Genomic DNA, 16,869 nt, shown 5'->3' on the forward strand with positions numbered 1-16,869 from the left:
CCAAATCATCACAGACTGTGGAAACTTAACACTGGACTTCAAGCAACTTGGGCTATGAGCTTCTCCACCCTTCCTCCAGACTCTAGGACCTTGGTTTCCAAATGAAATACAAAACTTGCTCTCATCTGAAAAGAGGACTTTGGACCACTGGGCAACAGTCCAGTTCTTCTTCTCCTTAGCCCAGGTAAGACGCCTCTGACGTTGTCTGTGGTTCAGGAGTGGCTTGACAAGAGGAATACGACAACTGTAGCCAAATTCCTTGACATGTCTGTGTGTGGTGGCTCTTGATGCCTTGACCCCAGCCTCAGTCCATTCCTTGTGAAGTTCACCCAAATTCTTGAATCGATTTTGCTTGACAATCCTCATAAGGCTGCGGTTCTCTCGGTTGGTTGTCCATCTTTTTCTTCCACACTTTTTCCCTCCACTCAACTTTCTGTTAACATGCTTGGATACAGCACTCTGTGAACAGCCAGCTTCTTTGGCAATGAATGTTTGTGGCTTACCCTCCTTGTGAAGGGTGTCAATGATTGTCTTCTGGACAACTGTCAGATCAGCAGTCTTCCCCATGATTGTGTAGCCTAGTGAACCAAACTGAGAGACCATTTTGAAGGCTCAGGAAACCTTTGCAGGTGTTTTGAGTTGATTAGCTGATTGGCATGTCACCATATTCTAATTTTTTGAGATAGTGAATTGGTGGGTTTTTGTTAAATGTGAGCCAAAATCATCACAATTAAAAGAACCAAAGACTTAAACTACTTCAGTCTGTGTGCATTGAATTTATTTAATACACGAGTTTCACAATTTGAGTTGAATTATTGAAATAAATTAACTTTTCCACAACAGTCTAATTTATTGAGATGCACCTGAATTTAATGGTATAGTAGAAGATATGTAAGAAATGAAGCATTGTTGGATGCGTCTGGTAATAGGAGGCCTTAATTTATTATTATTATTATTTGTATGTATTTGTGTGTTTCTTTCTTTTTATGCTGATATCTGTATGTGAATGTATGGGAGTGTTTATGTCATAAGTTTGTGTTGTTATAACATGTTGTCTTTGTTATGTAATCTAAAAAGCAATAAAAATATTTTTTAAAAAAATAAAACAATTTTTTTTTGTAGACGTCTATGGCAGTTTGTGCAGCAAGTGGAGTTTGATCTGAAAGGAGGCATTTTCTTTCTCATCTGTCTGTTTGAAGGCAGCTGTGTTGTCCCTTTTCAGGAACGTAGACTGCCGGTAGTAGGAGGCTGGTAGACCGCTTTCACAGAAAATCCCCTTTTAGTACTAATATATCAGTCCCAAAAGTCTCTGGTTGTAGTGTGGCTGACAAATTAGGTCGTTTTGAGCATTGTGCTGAACTTCTGATATGAAAATTAGAAATTAAAATGCAAAAGCAAGGGAGCGAAGCACGGAGCAGTAAGCAGTAAGCAGACGTGTCTGAACAGTAGCGAAGCAGGAAGCAAGATAGCACAATATAATGATACATAGCATGATAGCTAGCATGATAGATAGCACGATAGCGGACAGACAGACAGATAGACAGATACCTGTATATACTCTGGCCCCGGTGTGGCATTTAGCCCAGTGGCTGCCATATATGTGCTTCCAATAGTCTTTATCTTCTCCACTCCACTGAACTTTGGCTTAGAGAGCAACTGTTTAGGGAAGAGTGGATAATGCCATAACCATGCCAAAGTAGACATCAAACAAACCATCACATTACTTTGTTGAGAAGGACTGCATCACTGTAATGACATTGCTTTTGATATAATAGAAGTCTTGTGGACAAAAGATGTACTGTAGCATGTTTTACATGAGTAATCTCACAGCTAAGAGAGCAGAATTTGCACAATAAGTTATAATCTTAATTTAATAAGTAAAAAAAATAAAATAAAAAAATAAATATTCTACAGAATACTTGAAGAACACATCAACACATTTTGTGTAACATAACACATTACCTCATCAAAATCTGCAATGATTTCATTGAGTAGTCTGAGGCACTCAAGTCCCTCTTTGTTTACATCAGATTCTGTGTAAAACTCTTTGAAGTCCGGTATAGAAGCAAACATCACACACACCAGGTCATATGACTGGTGATACAGATCCTGTCATTCAAAGAGGAAAAGGGTGCATAAATATCTGACTGACTTTCAAAAAGAAAAAGAAGTAGCCATTACATAAACAGTGTAATTTAAAAGATTTTCATCTACATATTCTAAAGAAGAAGATAACAACTCCTGGCAATAGTCTACTCTCAAGCATCTTAATTTAAGTTTACTCAGGTTTTCATTTAATCACATCATATACGTATACTAAGTACACAAAGTATGCACTAATAGTTTAGTTAAGTACTAACTTTTAAGTGTAAGGTAAGCCAGTATGGTAGTTTTGGTAATCAGACTTCTTGCATAGTGCAAGGAACTGTGAGCACACTAACATGGTTACGGTACCATTGTAACACCCAGCAGAACTTCCCAGTCTTTTCCTGCATGATTTAGTGATAAATGGCCACTTTGCACTGGTTAGCTAAAATGAAGACTGCTCTTGCTGGATAATAAAAAATGATCTAGTGTGTTGGATCCCCTTTAATGCTTTCAGTGGTTTATCCCAAAAGCTCTTTCAAAGTGCTGAATGTGCTTCCCATCTGTACAGTACACATCCTCGCTTGAGCAGGCATGACTGGATCGTGATGTACGTTAAACAGTGCAAAACTGGAATTAAACAGTGAATGGTCATACTCAATATAGAGAATGTCAAAACATCTCATAATGACAGACAGACCTGACATTATAAACAGTGCTGATGAGGAAAAAACTTTAAATGTTTAGGCTAGTGTTTATTTATTTATTTATTTGTTATTTTTTCATGACAAAATGCTATAGTTTGTTTTATTGAAACCATAGTTACATTGACCTACTCGATGATAAGCCATCCATGGTCAAACCTGTGGTAATTCTTTCAAATGAAAATAGTAAAATCAAGGGCCTTAAAGCTTGTACCTCTTTGAATTGTGGACCAAGCTATCTGTTTTTCACCTGTATAAAATGTGTTCTATTCTAATGCTCTTGTAGGGTAAAAAAATCTGGTTTTGTTTGCCTTCAGATATTCAAAAAGATTACTTAAAGGGATAGTTCACCCAAAAATGAAAATTCTCTCATCATTTACTCACCCTCGTGCAATACCAGATGTGAATGACTTTCTTTCTTCTGCTGAACACAAACAAAGATTTTTAGAAGAATATCTAAGCTCTGCAGGTCCATACAATGCAAGTGAATGGTGATCAGATGTTTGTAGCTCCAAAAGATACATAAAGGAAACAAAAAAGTAATCCATAAGACTCCAGTGGTTAAATCTATGTCTTGAGAAGCGATATAATAGGTTTGGGTGAGAAACAGATCAAAATTTAAGTCCCTTTTTTACTTTAATCTCCACTTAAACTTTCATCACTTCTCAAGACGGATTTAACCACTGGAGTTTTATGGATTACTTTTGTGATTCCTTTATGTCATTTTTGGAGCTACAAAGTTTTGGTCACCATTTATTTGCATTGTATGGTCCTACAGAGCTGTGATATATTTCTAAAAATCTTTGTTTGTGTTCTGCAGAAGAAAGAAAGACACACACATCTGGGATGGCATGAGGGTGAGTAAATGATGAGAGAATTTTCATTTTTGGGTGAAATCACTATTAAAACATAAAAATACAATATTTCCAGTAGAAACACAGTCCCAACTCATTAAAATGACCAATGATCAAATATTCTAATACAGTGTATATATATATATATATATATATATATATATATATATATATATATATATTCATTATTGTATAGTTATTTCTATTAAATGCATTGTTTTTCAAACTTTTCAAACATAAATTAGTTTTTTAATGTCTCTTAATGTACAATCATGCTTCTGTTCATATTTATTAATAATGAACATTTAAATAAAAAAATAAAAAAATGTTTTACAGGTTGTGAAAAGATAGGGGCCCCAGAGTGCAACATTGTCAGGGGGCCCCAAGATCCTAACGGCCCTCCTGTCTACATGCTCACCTCATTCTTCCAGTTCCTGGCCAGGAAGTGCTCTGCAACATGGGCTGGCAGAACGTTCTCCAGCAGAACGCGGTTGAGATTCTCCATGGTCTCAATCTCCTCACACTCCTTCTTAAACTTGTTTTTCCACAAGAAATCCAACCTACAGTAATATTCATTCTGTTACAAGAGGACACAGAAGTAAAGAGGCTGGAGGTCACCGCGCTTTATTCAGTGACAAACACCACACAGAGAAAATCCATTTAATGAGAGGCAAATCATAATTTTCACCCAAAAATGTTAATTCTGTCATCATTTCCTCATGTTGTTTAAAATCTGTATCAGTTTATTTCTTCTGTGGAACACAAAAGGGGAAATGTACAAGCATACTAGCCATGTTTTCCGTATGATGAAGTAAATACGGACACAGGACCCGAGGATAAATAAATAAAAAACTCTTAAAAAAAATAAAAAAATCTAGTATTCTAGTAAGTATTCTGAAGTCATATGATATCTTTATGTCAAGAACAGAATTACTGTAAATTTTGGCCTGTTCCTCACACAAATCTATCATCTGAATTCAGAAGACTATGGCATGGACTACTTTGAAGATGGTTTTATTGTGCTTTTATTTTATTTTATTTTTTTGATATCCTGATTTCCCATTCACTTTCATTATATGTAAAAGAGTGGTCCATCCATTTTCTTAACATCCATCCTTTTGTGTTCCATTGAGTAAAGAAAGCCATACAGGGTGGTAACATCATGAAGATGAGTAAATAACAACAGAAAGTTCATTTTTGGGTAAACTATTTCTTTAACACACCTTATCAACTGCACATTTCTCTGTACATGAGCATTTATTTATGCACTTGGCAGGCGCTCTCTGTAAATATAGCATGACAATGAACTGGTGGATAAGAAAGAGATACATAAATTCATGGTTACTTGTGTAACCTCCGTTCCCTGATGGAGAGAACGAGAGGGGTCACTCTTGGGAGCCCGAGACACCTCTGGTCTTTGATAAAAGGCCAATGAAAATTGGCGAGTGGTATTTGCATGCCATTCCCCCGGACATACTGGTATAAAAGGAGCTGGTATGCAACCACTCATTCAGGTTTTGTGCTGAGGAGCCGAGACCAGGTCCAGTTTTAGCGGGTAGTTCAGCGTTGTGGCAAGAGGGACACAACGTCTCGTTCCCTCCATCAGGGAACGGAGGTTACGAAAGTAACCATGACGTTCCCTGTTTGTCACTCACTCAATGTTGTGTCGATGTAGTGACACTAGGGGTCCCTATGCAAAACACCACAACTATCTGAACTGTGAACTGGCGGTGTGTGACAGGCAGACCGCCGTGTGCCTCGTAGTCAGCGCACCAGGCCGTCGCGTAACCTCCCCCAATGCTCTTATGAGCATTGAATGGTCCATCAGGAACAAGTCGACTGCCCAACTATAGGGACAGGCTAGCCCAGCCGAGGCCTCTTTCCCTCTCTTTTCTCCCCAAAAACAGTGGAAATTGTTAACTGACTGGGAGCCATAAGTGTCTGCGTCGGGGGGTGTCCCTCCCAAGGGGAAGACACAGCGGAGACCACACCCCACCCAAAAAGAGGCAGGGGGGGTATTTTGAGTGGAATATGTCACATGGTCTTACCAAGTCTTGTCGGAAGTATGTCATGTGCAGAGGTCCCATGGTAGGTCCTACCCGAAGGGGGAGGAGTTTCTACAGAGCATGGCGACCGGAGGCAGAGGGGCCTCTGCCCAAGGAAAACACAGTTTGCCGACAGGGAAACAATTTTGCGGAAGATATCACATGGGGTCGCCTTCGGGGAACCAGCACATGTGGAGCACCTACCTCAGTACAGGGGCTCATTAGCGCACGTACTGGGCCAGTCAGCGAGTTTCTCTGCAAACTCAACTGCCAGAGGGCTAAGGAGGAAAGTCATCCAGGGATCACAGTCTGTGAACACGACTGGGAGTCAAGAGTGCACGTCTTCACCTCAAGGGAGGGGAAAGGTGCTATGCGCAAGCGGTACACCTGGCCAGCTGTCCTGGAACTTACCTGCTCGTGCCCGCCAATACACGGGACATGACCGGCTCAACCCGGAGATTGTAGAACCTCGCAAAGGTGTTGGGTGTTGCCCAGCCCGCTGCTCTGCAGATGTGTGCCAAAGAGGCGCCACTGGCCAGGGCCCAGGAGGCCACCACACTCCTGGTAGAATGGGATCGTAACTCCTCAGGGGGTGGCACGTCCTGAGCCTGACATGCCATTGCGATGGCGTCAATGACCCAGTGGGCAATCCTCTGTTTGGAGACAGCGCTTCCTTTCCGCTGTCCAACAAAGAGCTACTCGGAGATTCTAAGGCTCTGCATGCGATCCTAATAGATGCGTAAAGCTCGCACCGGAAACAGCAATGCCAAGGCTGAGTCTGCCTCCTCCTGAGGCAGCACTTGCAGGTTCACCACCTGATCCCTAAAAGGGGTCGTGGGAACATTGGGCACATAGCCCGGTCGGGGTCTCAGGATCACGTGAGAGTAACCCAGACCAAACTCCAGGCGTGATTCGCCGACAGAGAACACCTGCATGTCCCCTACCCTTTTGATGGAAGTGAGCGCAGTCAGGAGGGTAGTCTTCAAAGAGAGAGCCTTAAGCTCAGCTGACTCCAAGGGAGCTCCCTGTAGACCCCGAAGGACTACAGAGAGGTCCCACGAGGGGACGAGGTGCAGTCTGGAGGGATTCACCCTCCTAGCGCCTCTCAGGAACCTGATAATCAAGTCATGCTTCCCCCAGTACTTACCATCTACTGCATCGTGATGAGCCGAAATAGCGGCTACATACACCTTCAAGGTGGAGGGGGACAGCCATCCCTCCAGCCTCTCCTGCAGGAAGGAAAGCACCGATCCGACTGCGCAGCTCTGGGGGTCTTCGTGTCGGGAAGAACACCACTTAACGAACAGATGCCACTTCAAGGCACACAGGTGCCTCGTATAGGGAGCCCTAGCCTGGGTGATCATGTCTACCACCGCGGGTGGTAGGCCTCTTAGGTCTTCCGTGTCCTGTCCAGGGGCCAGACGTGGAGATTCCAGAGGTCTGGTCGCGGGTGCCAGATGGTGCCCTGTCCCTGAGGGGGGGGGGGGGGGGTCTGTCGCGAGGAGCGTGAGATCCGAGAACCACGTCTGGGTGGGCCAGTAGCTTGCTACTAGGACAACCTGCTCCTCGTCCTCCCTGACCTTGCACAGGGTCTGTGCAAGTAGGCTCACTGGGGGAAACGCATATTTGCATAGTCCAGGGGGCCAGCTGTGTGCCAGTGCATCTATTCTGAGGGGTGCCTCGGTCAGGGCATACCAAAGCGGGCAGTGGGAGGATTCCCGGGAAGCAAACAGGTCTACCTGTGCTCGACCGAATCGACTCCAAATCAGCTGGACCACCTGAGGGTGGAGTCTCATGGGGCAAGCGAGCGTGCTGGGGAATGGGAGGTCTGTGTGGGGATACCCGGCGGAGGTGGTCCCATTGATGTCCCCAAATCGCCCCCAGTGCTAACCGATGTGGCCTCAAATCCGTAGGTAGAAGGACCAGTGCGGGGAGCCGCTGGGGAAAAGCAAGCCGCGACCGCAACATTGCCATGGTCATATTCTCGCAATGAGGACATGACTCATCCATGAACGATGCCTCCGGGTGGGCAGTGCCCAGACACGTAAGACAGCGATCGTGGCCGTCAGAAGGAAGAGATAACGACCGCAACCAGGAGTAACACACAAACGGAAAGGCATCTTTAAAAAGACGTTCCGTGTGTGCTGCTCTTTTTGTGAATGAAAATATACTCTTTTAGAATATACTCTCTTATTTTCGCTCTGCCAAAGCGCCCAGGGGCGTTCTCTGCACTCCACGGGTGCAAAGGGGGAGAAGCCGCTGAAATGCGCCGTAAATATAGCAGTTTTGTGGTGCGTCTTTGGAGGGAAACTTAATTCAGTGCACTGAATACAACCGCTCGGCTCCGAAGAGAAAATCTGAATGAGTGGTTGCTTACCAGCTCCTTTTATAACTGTATGTCTGGGGGAGTGGCATGCAAATTCCACTCGCCAATTCTCATTGGCCTTTTTTCAAAAAAGCAGAGGTGTTTGGGGCTCCCAAGAGTGACCCCTTGTGTCACTATGTCGACACAACATGAAGTGAGTGACAGATAGGGAACTGTCTAAAACACACTGATCAATGAAGAGAATAAACCTCATACATGACATAAACCACATTAGTTCTATTCATTTGTCTGCTTTTACAAGAATCCCAGCTCAGCCACAAGGGCTCTTGAAATTTATTGCAAGTACATATAGTAAACTACACCCTTGTTCCTTTAATAAACAGAGACATGTGTCTGTGATTGCTCTGCAACAGTCAACATGAAGGAAATAAAGGGACTAATAAAGAAATGAATTAAATCAACACGTCTGTCTGAAATGACGTGTCTGAGTGAGGCTGGACAGACACTCTGAGGAGAGTGGAGAGTGACCCAGAATATCAATCTGTCCATCTGCCGTTTCTGCTATTGCACTTTTACACAAAATAAAACTGGTCAAGCTCTGACTATCTTTCTATGATAGTGTCCATGCTTTAGTGTATTTACAGTATATTAGTAAGTACTGAGCGATATAATTGGTTTAATTTTTTACCATGTATTTGGATAGATGACGCATAATATGTCCATTTACCTTTTTTTATTAATATCAAAATGTCATGGAAAGTGTATTTTTTAGGTGTGACAGGTGACCATTTCTTTTAAGTTTGCCAGTTTTATAATCACTTCATAATACTTGTTGCTGTTGATAGATGTGATGAGATTGTGTGCCATTTGTATGATTAACTTGTGACTATATCGGAGAAAAATGTTCAAATGATCAACAGAGGTATAATAAGGAACAAATGATATACTATGGTATTTCACATTAAATAAATGAAATAAAAAGTCACACTTTGATCAAACTTTCCCTGTTGAAAAACGTTATCGGCTTGGTGTCCTCAGGTAGCGTACACCTGTGTCTAATACCGGCAAGGAGTGATGCCAACAAACGGTGTCACTAATATCTGTTTCCTCCCATGGCCAATAAAGGGCTATACTCTTAATTTGGCTCCAACAATTAAACTACACTGAACAATTTGGTAAAATACAATTGTTACCTTATTTTAGAGCTATTTCTACCTGATCTCAGCCTTAATTTGTTTTGTTGGTGTAACCTAATGCATTAGATTCAGTGATAGTAAATAATATTTTTAACTTGAGTAAAACAAATTCATTTAGATGTTACCATCTGAAGCACATTCTAGGTAAAAACATTTTTTTTTTTAGTATAAGAACTTATTGTTTTATTAAATTTTTTTTGGAGAAGCTTGTGTTCACATATTACTACTTTTTATTTTATTTCTATTGTAATCAATTATGGTAGCTTATTGCATAGCTCTCTGTAATTTCTGGTCCATCGTGGCATTCTGTATTATTACATATTTTTGTATCTTGACCGTAAACTGTATAATTGGCCATTCACCCAGGTAACAGATTGCATAGCTGTGCTAGTTTCGTATTTCTTTTCACATAATAAATTAATTTAAACTCAAATCAATAATTCAGGTCTATTTATCAATTGATTTGATTAGTGGCCCTTTAATAAGTGGGATAATTTACAGTCATTATTGCAAAAACTGAAATGTAGCTTGATTGATATGTGTAATTTTCAAATTCAGATTTACACCAAGTTTCAAAATGTCCATTTAATAAATCACGTCCATTGTTGGGAGAGACATCTGGGGGGGGGGGTTGGCTATTACTGAAAAAAAAAACCCTACTTCCTGTAGATTTCTAAGGGCTGTTGCTCAAAACCGCAAAGATGGATGATGCTGCTGTATATAGAAACATTCACAGTGGTGCTTTTCACACTTTGTCTGTGCAAATACTGTGCAGTAATAATTTAGTTTATAATAAGTTAGTTTAGAAATATATGGTTAACCAGCAGAGAAAAATGCATTCTGCCTATCAAAGATTACAAATATATTAATATTTAAAACTATATCTTACAAATAATTATTACAGTTTTATTTGAAAAAAGTTATAATGTATTTTATTTTCAAAAATCCTGTAGTTCTGTTGACATTTCAATGTTGTTATTTCTATTAATTGCAATTCAGTAAATTCCTAATTAATTCCCAATTTTAATTCAAATTACTTTAAACACAATTCAAATTCCAACCCACAAATTGAAAGACAGCTAATTATTAAATTGAAATTTGACCAGAAATATACAAAAAATAATAATAAAAAAATATGCGCATACAATATGTATATAACATGCAAATAAATGTACAACTTCAGCCATTGTAATTCTGGAATGAGGACATTTCAGTTTGGCTTTTGAAAAGAATACTCACCTGTCTAGCAAGGACAAGCAGGGTGACAAAGAATATGAAGAGAGACACAGAGCCCATCGTTTTCAAGTCTTTCAGAACTCCTGGCCTTGTTTTGTTGAGAGAAAGAGAAACAAAGTGAGAGATAAGGCTTGTCAGCATCACTGATTTTTCATGACAAATTATGTTGTCTGCAGCTCAGGAAGGGCCAGCAGACCTTGTCCACCTTAGCTGTCAGTTAACAGGAAGTGTCTGTGCTGGTTCACAGTGCTTTATTCTCAACATCCATCTGTGATTTCTAGACGTAAATTGGCAATCCTCAAAAAATAAAACTGTTAAGCATGAAACAATCCTAACTCTCATTTTGTGTATGTTGTTGGGATAAAGGATAAAGGACTGTGTAATTCCAAAAGAAAAGCATAGGGAGTTTTTGGAAAGGACTGCTGCCATACAATAGCTATTCCTTTCATGACTCTGGGTCTGCTTTAATTTAAAATGATTCTTGTGCAAGAGGGAGAGAATAAACAGCATAGGAAACAGCAGTTGACTTTTGCTAAATTGTAATTTTTGGGTGGAAATTTGTGTTCATTTATGTGTTCACTATTGATTATCTCAAACAAAGAAAGGAAACGTCAGTGAACAAATTTGTTTAGTAATTCTATTTTTATGCAATACAAATGACTGATGCATGTGAATAATCTGTAATATGCTTCCCTCGTCTCGCTCCAAACCCTAATGTTTTCTTGCTTCTGTGGTACACAAAAGTTATTATTCTATTAAAGCCATGGTAAGATTTAGGGTTTGGATACAGGTTAGACATTTTGTTTAGTTTGATGTTTGGGGTTAAATTTAGGAATAATCGCATTAACATTGTTTGTTGGTTCGTTAATTTTTGTATGAGCTAACTCGTACGATTTCTTATGAAATGAACAATTATTATACTATATAACAGGTTCTCACCTCTCCAGAATTTCTGTTTTGTAGAGGAATTTGCTGTACTCGTCCAGCAGGGACGCGTGTGTTTGAAGTATAATGATGTTGTAGAGCACCACTGCTGTGAGCATGATGAGCATCTTCAGTTCATAGTTGATCCTCAGGAACACTGAGCAGGAGATCAGGCCCAGGATGCAACTGTACATAAAATACTTACAGCAGAGAAACATCAGAGTCATAAATATAGTATGTTGATCGAGTAAATATGTTGATTATATAAAAATACATTAAATATATAGTATTAAAGCATATTTTAGTGTACTTCAGTTTCTATTGTAAGAGTGTTCACTATTACTTTAATTAAAAACCAAATTTTTTTATATTTAGACATTTACTATTTGGCTGAACAACCATGTTGCTTTTCAAAACCTGAGCCAAATAATTCCATTTACCTTAGCCTTCCTTAAATTGCATTTAAATTACCTTGGCTGGTCAGTGGGTAAACATGTCTCGCTAACTGCGTGCAACATAGAGTAAACAAGCTGAAGATTCTTAAGTATGTTGTTTCCAAAAAAAAAAAAAAAAAAAAAATGTTGTTTGCAAACCCAGAGTGGCCCTTATGTTTCACAGATGGCACAGCTCACATCAGTGGATGCCCTAACTGTAATTCCAGGTTAATTAACTTTACACCAAGCTACTGTTAATAACAGAACAAGTGTGATTAAAGAAAAAGTCTTTTTTTTTGTTTTATCTTTAATATGTTTGAGAATGAGATATTTTTGCATGCATTATAAAATTACTATAATATTCCAAATGCCCATAATTTTTGTTTTAATTGGTGGTTGCAACACATAACTAGGTCAAAACCAAACCAGTCTTCTGTACTCTGTCTAATAAAAAGCTCTGTATCTGGTTAAGCTGTAAATGCTCTACTAGACTATTGCTTTTGCCTAAGGCTGTTTTTCAGGCTAAATTGCATTTGCCCAAAGTTAAATATCTGCAAGAATTTGACTTTTGTCAGTGTTAAGATCAAGATTTAAATCTTATTCAAGGCTTAGAAAATAATTCCTCTTGTCAACATATAAGCCCTTAAAATACATCCTTACAAAATGTACATTTAATCAAGTGAACTGCAATTAAATATTACACTGATTTGCATATTAGTAACAGCAGAAACGGTGGAAACAGTGGAAAATACTGTATTCTAAACTGGTCAATATTGATTTTCAAAAGTTTTTTCAAAGATATGGAACAAATTAAGAAAAGAGACATAATGTTCGTTATTAGAAAAGATTTCAACATTGTGTAACTAAATTCCTGTATTGAAAACAAATGTATCAAAGATTTGATCATAATACTATAATAGCATCAACCATGCTAACAAAGAGATTAGGCATGCAAGATGGCCTTGACTTGGAAATGGGGAAAACATCAAAAGAGAAAAACTTAAAATGTCCTAAAGTGTTAATATGGAGAGAAAAAACAAAAACAAAAAGGAAGAAAGAAACAAACAACAACAAAAAAAAAAAATGCATATGAAAATGTGACCTTTACCCATGACCAGATGTTTAATTTGATTACAAATTGAGGACAGTATACATAGGAAAAACTAGTTAACTCACAGGAAGGTAGTAGGTGTTTTTGTCCAGGTAAGATACTGGTTGTCCATCAAGGAGAAGAAGTGTCTCATTTGATTTATTACAAATGGCATCTGTGGATGTTAGGTTGTCTTCTACAAAGAACTACAAAAAGCGAATGCAAGAATAAATATTATGAATGCTTTGATGGTGACACTTTACAATAAGGTTCTATACGGTAACATTAGCAAACACGTTAGATATCATGCACAAACAATGAAAAATATTTTCTCCACACAGCATTTATTAATCTTGATTACTGTAATGTTTTTTTTATAAATATACTATTGCTCATTGTTAGTTTGTGTAAGTTCATAATATATATATATATATATATATATATATATATATATATATATATATATATACTGTATATATTATGTATGTATGTGTGTATATATATATACACACACACACACACACACACACACACACACACACGCATATATAACGTACCTGTATATATACAGGTGCATCTCAATAAATTAGAATGTCGTGGAAAAGTTCATTTATTTCAGTAATTCAACTCAAATTGTGAAACTCGTGTATTAAATCAATTCAATGCACACAGACTGAAGTAGTTTAAGTCTTTGGTTCTTTTAATTGTGATGATTTTGGCTCACATTTAACAAAAACCCACCAATTCACTATCTCAAAAAATTAGAATATGGTGACATGCCAATCAGCTAATCAACTCAAAACACCTGCAAAGGTTTCCTGAGCCTTCAAAATGGTCTCTCAGTTTGGTTCACTAGGCTACACAATCATGGGGAAGACTGCTGATCTGACAGTTGTCCAGAAGACAATCATTGACACCCTTCACAAGGAGGGTAAGCCACAAACATTCATTGCCAAAGAAGCTGGCTGTTCACAGAGTGCTGTATCCAAGCATGTTAACAGAAAGTTGAGTGGAAGGAAAAAGTGTGGAAGAAAAAGATGCACAACCAACCGAGAGAATTGGCAAAATCGATTCAAGAATTTGGGTGAACTTCACAAGGAATGGACTGAGGCTGGGGTCAAGGCATCAAGAGCCACCACACACAGACATGTCAAGGAATTTGGCTACAGTTGTCGTATTCCTCTTGTTAAGCCACTCCTGAACCACAGTCAACATCAGAGGCGTCTTACCTGGGCTAAGGAGAAGAAGAACTGGACTGTTGCCCAGTGGTCCAAAGTCCTCTTTTCAGATGAGAGCAAGTTTTGTATTTCATTTGGAAACCAAGGTCCTAGAGTCTGGAGGAAGGGTGGAGAAGCTCATAGCCCAAGTTGCTTGAAGTCCAGTGTTAAGTTTCCACAGTCTGTGATGATTTGGGGTGCAATGTCATCTGCTGGTGTTGGTCCATTGTGTTTTTTGAAAACCAAAGTCACTGCACCCGTTTACCAAGAAATTTTGGAGCACTTCAGGCTTCCTTCTGCTGACCAGCTTTTTAAAGATGCTGATTTCATTTTCCAGCAGGATTTGGCACCTGCCCACACTGCCAAAAGCACCAAAAGTTGGTTAAATGACCATGGTGTTGGTGTGCTTGACTGGCCAGCAAACTCACCAGACCTGAACCCCATAGAGAATCTATGGGGTATTGTCAAGAGGAAAATGAGAAACAAGAGACCAAAAAATGCAGATGAGCTGAAGGCCACTGTCAAAGAAACCTGGGCTTCCATACCACCTCAGCAGTGCCACAAACTGATCACCTCCATGCCACGCCGAATTGAGGCAGTAATTAAAGCAAAAGGAGCCCCTACCAAGTATTGAGTACATATACAGTAAATGAACATACTTTCCAGAAGGCCAACAATTCACTAAAAATGTTTTTTTTTATTGGTCTTATGATGTATTCTAATTTTTTGAGATAGTGAATTGGTGGGTTTTTGTTAAATGTGAGCAAAATCATCACAATTAAAAGAACCAAAGACTTAAACTACTTCAGTCTGTGTGCACTGAATTGATTTAATACACGAGTTTCACAATTTGATTTGAATTACTGAAATAAATGAACTTTTCCTCAACATTCTAATTTATTGAGATGCACCTGTATGTATATATATATATATATATATATATATATATATATATATATATATATATATATATATATATATATGAAGGACAAGAACTTTTTTTTGTGAAAATTAAAAATATTATATATTATATAATGTAGTGATCTGTGGCTCAAATTGTTCCTGCTTAAACTTGGAGTGTCATTTTTGGATGTTACAATTCTTTCTTCTATACTAGACAACTACTGTAAAAGTAAAACAACTGTAGGTTGATTTCCCTGAAAATTGCAGAAAAATGAAAAATGTCCTGGTTACTTTCGTAACCTCCGTTCCCTGATGGAGGGAATGAGACATTGTGTCGATGTAGTGACACTAGGGGTCACTCTTGGGAGCCCCAAACACCTCTGATTTTGAAAAAAGGCCAATGGGAATTGGCAAGTGGAATTTGCATGCCACTCCCCCGGACATACAGGTATGAAAGGAGCTGGCTCGCAACCACTCATTCAGGTTTTGTGCTGAGGAGCTGAGAGAAGGTCCCGGCCATTTCAGCGGGTAGTTCAGTATTGTGGCAAGAGGGACACAATGTCTCATTCCCTCCATCAGGGAACGGAGGTTGCGAAATTAACCAGGACGTTCCCTATCTGTCACTCACTCAACGTTGTGTCGATGTAGTGACACTAGGGGTCCCTATACGAAATGCCACAATAAGCTGAACTGTGTTAAGTGGACTGGTGGTGCGAGACGGGCAGACCGCTGTGTGCCTCATAGCCAGCGCACCAGGCTGTCACGTAACCTCCCCCAACGGTCCTTTGGGAACAAGTTGACTTGCCCAACAAATAGGGACAGGCTAGCCCAGCCGTGGCCTCTTTTACTCTTTTTTGATTAACTTCTTTTGTGGGGGGGGGGTGTCACTCCCAAGGGGAAGACACAGCAGAGACCACACCCCGCCCGGGGGGGGGGGGGTATTTTGAGTGGAAATACATCACATGGTCTTAACGAGTCTTGTCAGAAGTACACTATATTGCCAAAAGTATTCGCTCACCCATCCAAATAATTGAATTCAGGTGTTCCAATCACTTCCATGGCCACAAGTGTATAAAATGAAGCACCTAGGCATGCAGACTGCTTCTACAAGCATTTGTGAAAGAATGGGCCGCTCTCAGGAGCTCAGTGAATTCCAGCGGTACTGTGATAGGATGCCACCTGTGCAACAAGTCCAGTTGTGAAATTTCCTCGCTACTAAATATTCCACAGTCAACTGTCAGTGGTATTATAACAAAGTGGAAGCGATTGGGAATGACAGCAACTCAGCCACGAAGTGGTAGGCCACGTAAAATGACAGAGCGGGGTCAGCGGATGCTGAGGCGCATAGTGCGCAGAGGTCGCCAACTTTCTGCAGAGTCAATCGCTACAGACCTCCAAAGTTCATCTGGCCTTCAGATTAGCTCAAGAACAGTGCGTAGAGAGCTTCATGGAATGGGTTTCCATGGCCGAGCAGCTGCATCCAAGCCATACATCACCAAGTGCAATGCAAAGCGTCGGATGCAGTGGTGTAAAGCACGCCGCCACTGGACTCTAGAGCAGTGGAGATGCGTTCTCTGGAGTGACAAATCATGCTTCTCCATTTGGCAATCTGATGGACGAGTCTGGGTTTGGCGGTTGCCAGGAGAACGGTACTTGTCTGACTGCATTGTGCCAACTGTGAAGTTTGGTGGAGGGGGGATTATGGTGTGGGGTTGTTTTTCAGGAGCTGGGCTTGGCCCCTTAGTTCCAGTGAAAGGAACTCTGAATGCTTCAGCATACCAAGAGATTTTGGACAATTCCATGCTCCCAACTTTGTGGGAACAGTTTGGGAATGGCCCCTTCCTGTTCCAACATG

General features: G+C 40.0%; 1 protein-coding gene across 1 annotated transcript in view; it reads right to left on the minus strand.

The window, feature by feature from the left end:
• The window catches only part of LOC127452715 (adenylate cyclase type 2-like), a 224,604-nt gene that overhangs the window by 14,806 nt on the left and 192,929 nt on the right, over positions 1–16,869 (minus strand). Inside the window, exons 17-22 of the mRNA XM_051718353.1 lie at positions 12,981–13,100; positions 11,386–11,570; positions 10,450–10,534; positions 4,062–4,220; positions 1,963–2,109; positions 1,549–1,656 (exon numbers count right to left, since the gene is read on the minus strand). Of these exons, the coding sequence (XP_051574313.1) occupies positions 1,549–1,656; positions 1,963–2,109; positions 4,062–4,220; positions 10,450–10,534; positions 11,386–11,570; positions 12,981–13,100 (804 nt within the window). The remainder of the gene's footprint in view (positions 1–1,548; positions 1,657–1,962; positions 2,110–4,061; positions 4,221–10,449; positions 10,535–11,385; positions 11,571–12,980; positions 13,101–16,869) is intronic.

This window comes from Myxocyprinus asiaticus, chromosome 15 (assembly GCF_019703515.2).
Source record: "Myxocyprinus asiaticus isolate MX2 ecotype Aquarium Trade chromosome 15, UBuf_Myxa_2, whole genome shotgun sequence".
Lineage (NCBI taxonomy): Eukaryota > Metazoa > Chordata > Actinopteri > Cypriniformes > Catostomidae > Myxocyprinus > Myxocyprinus asiaticus.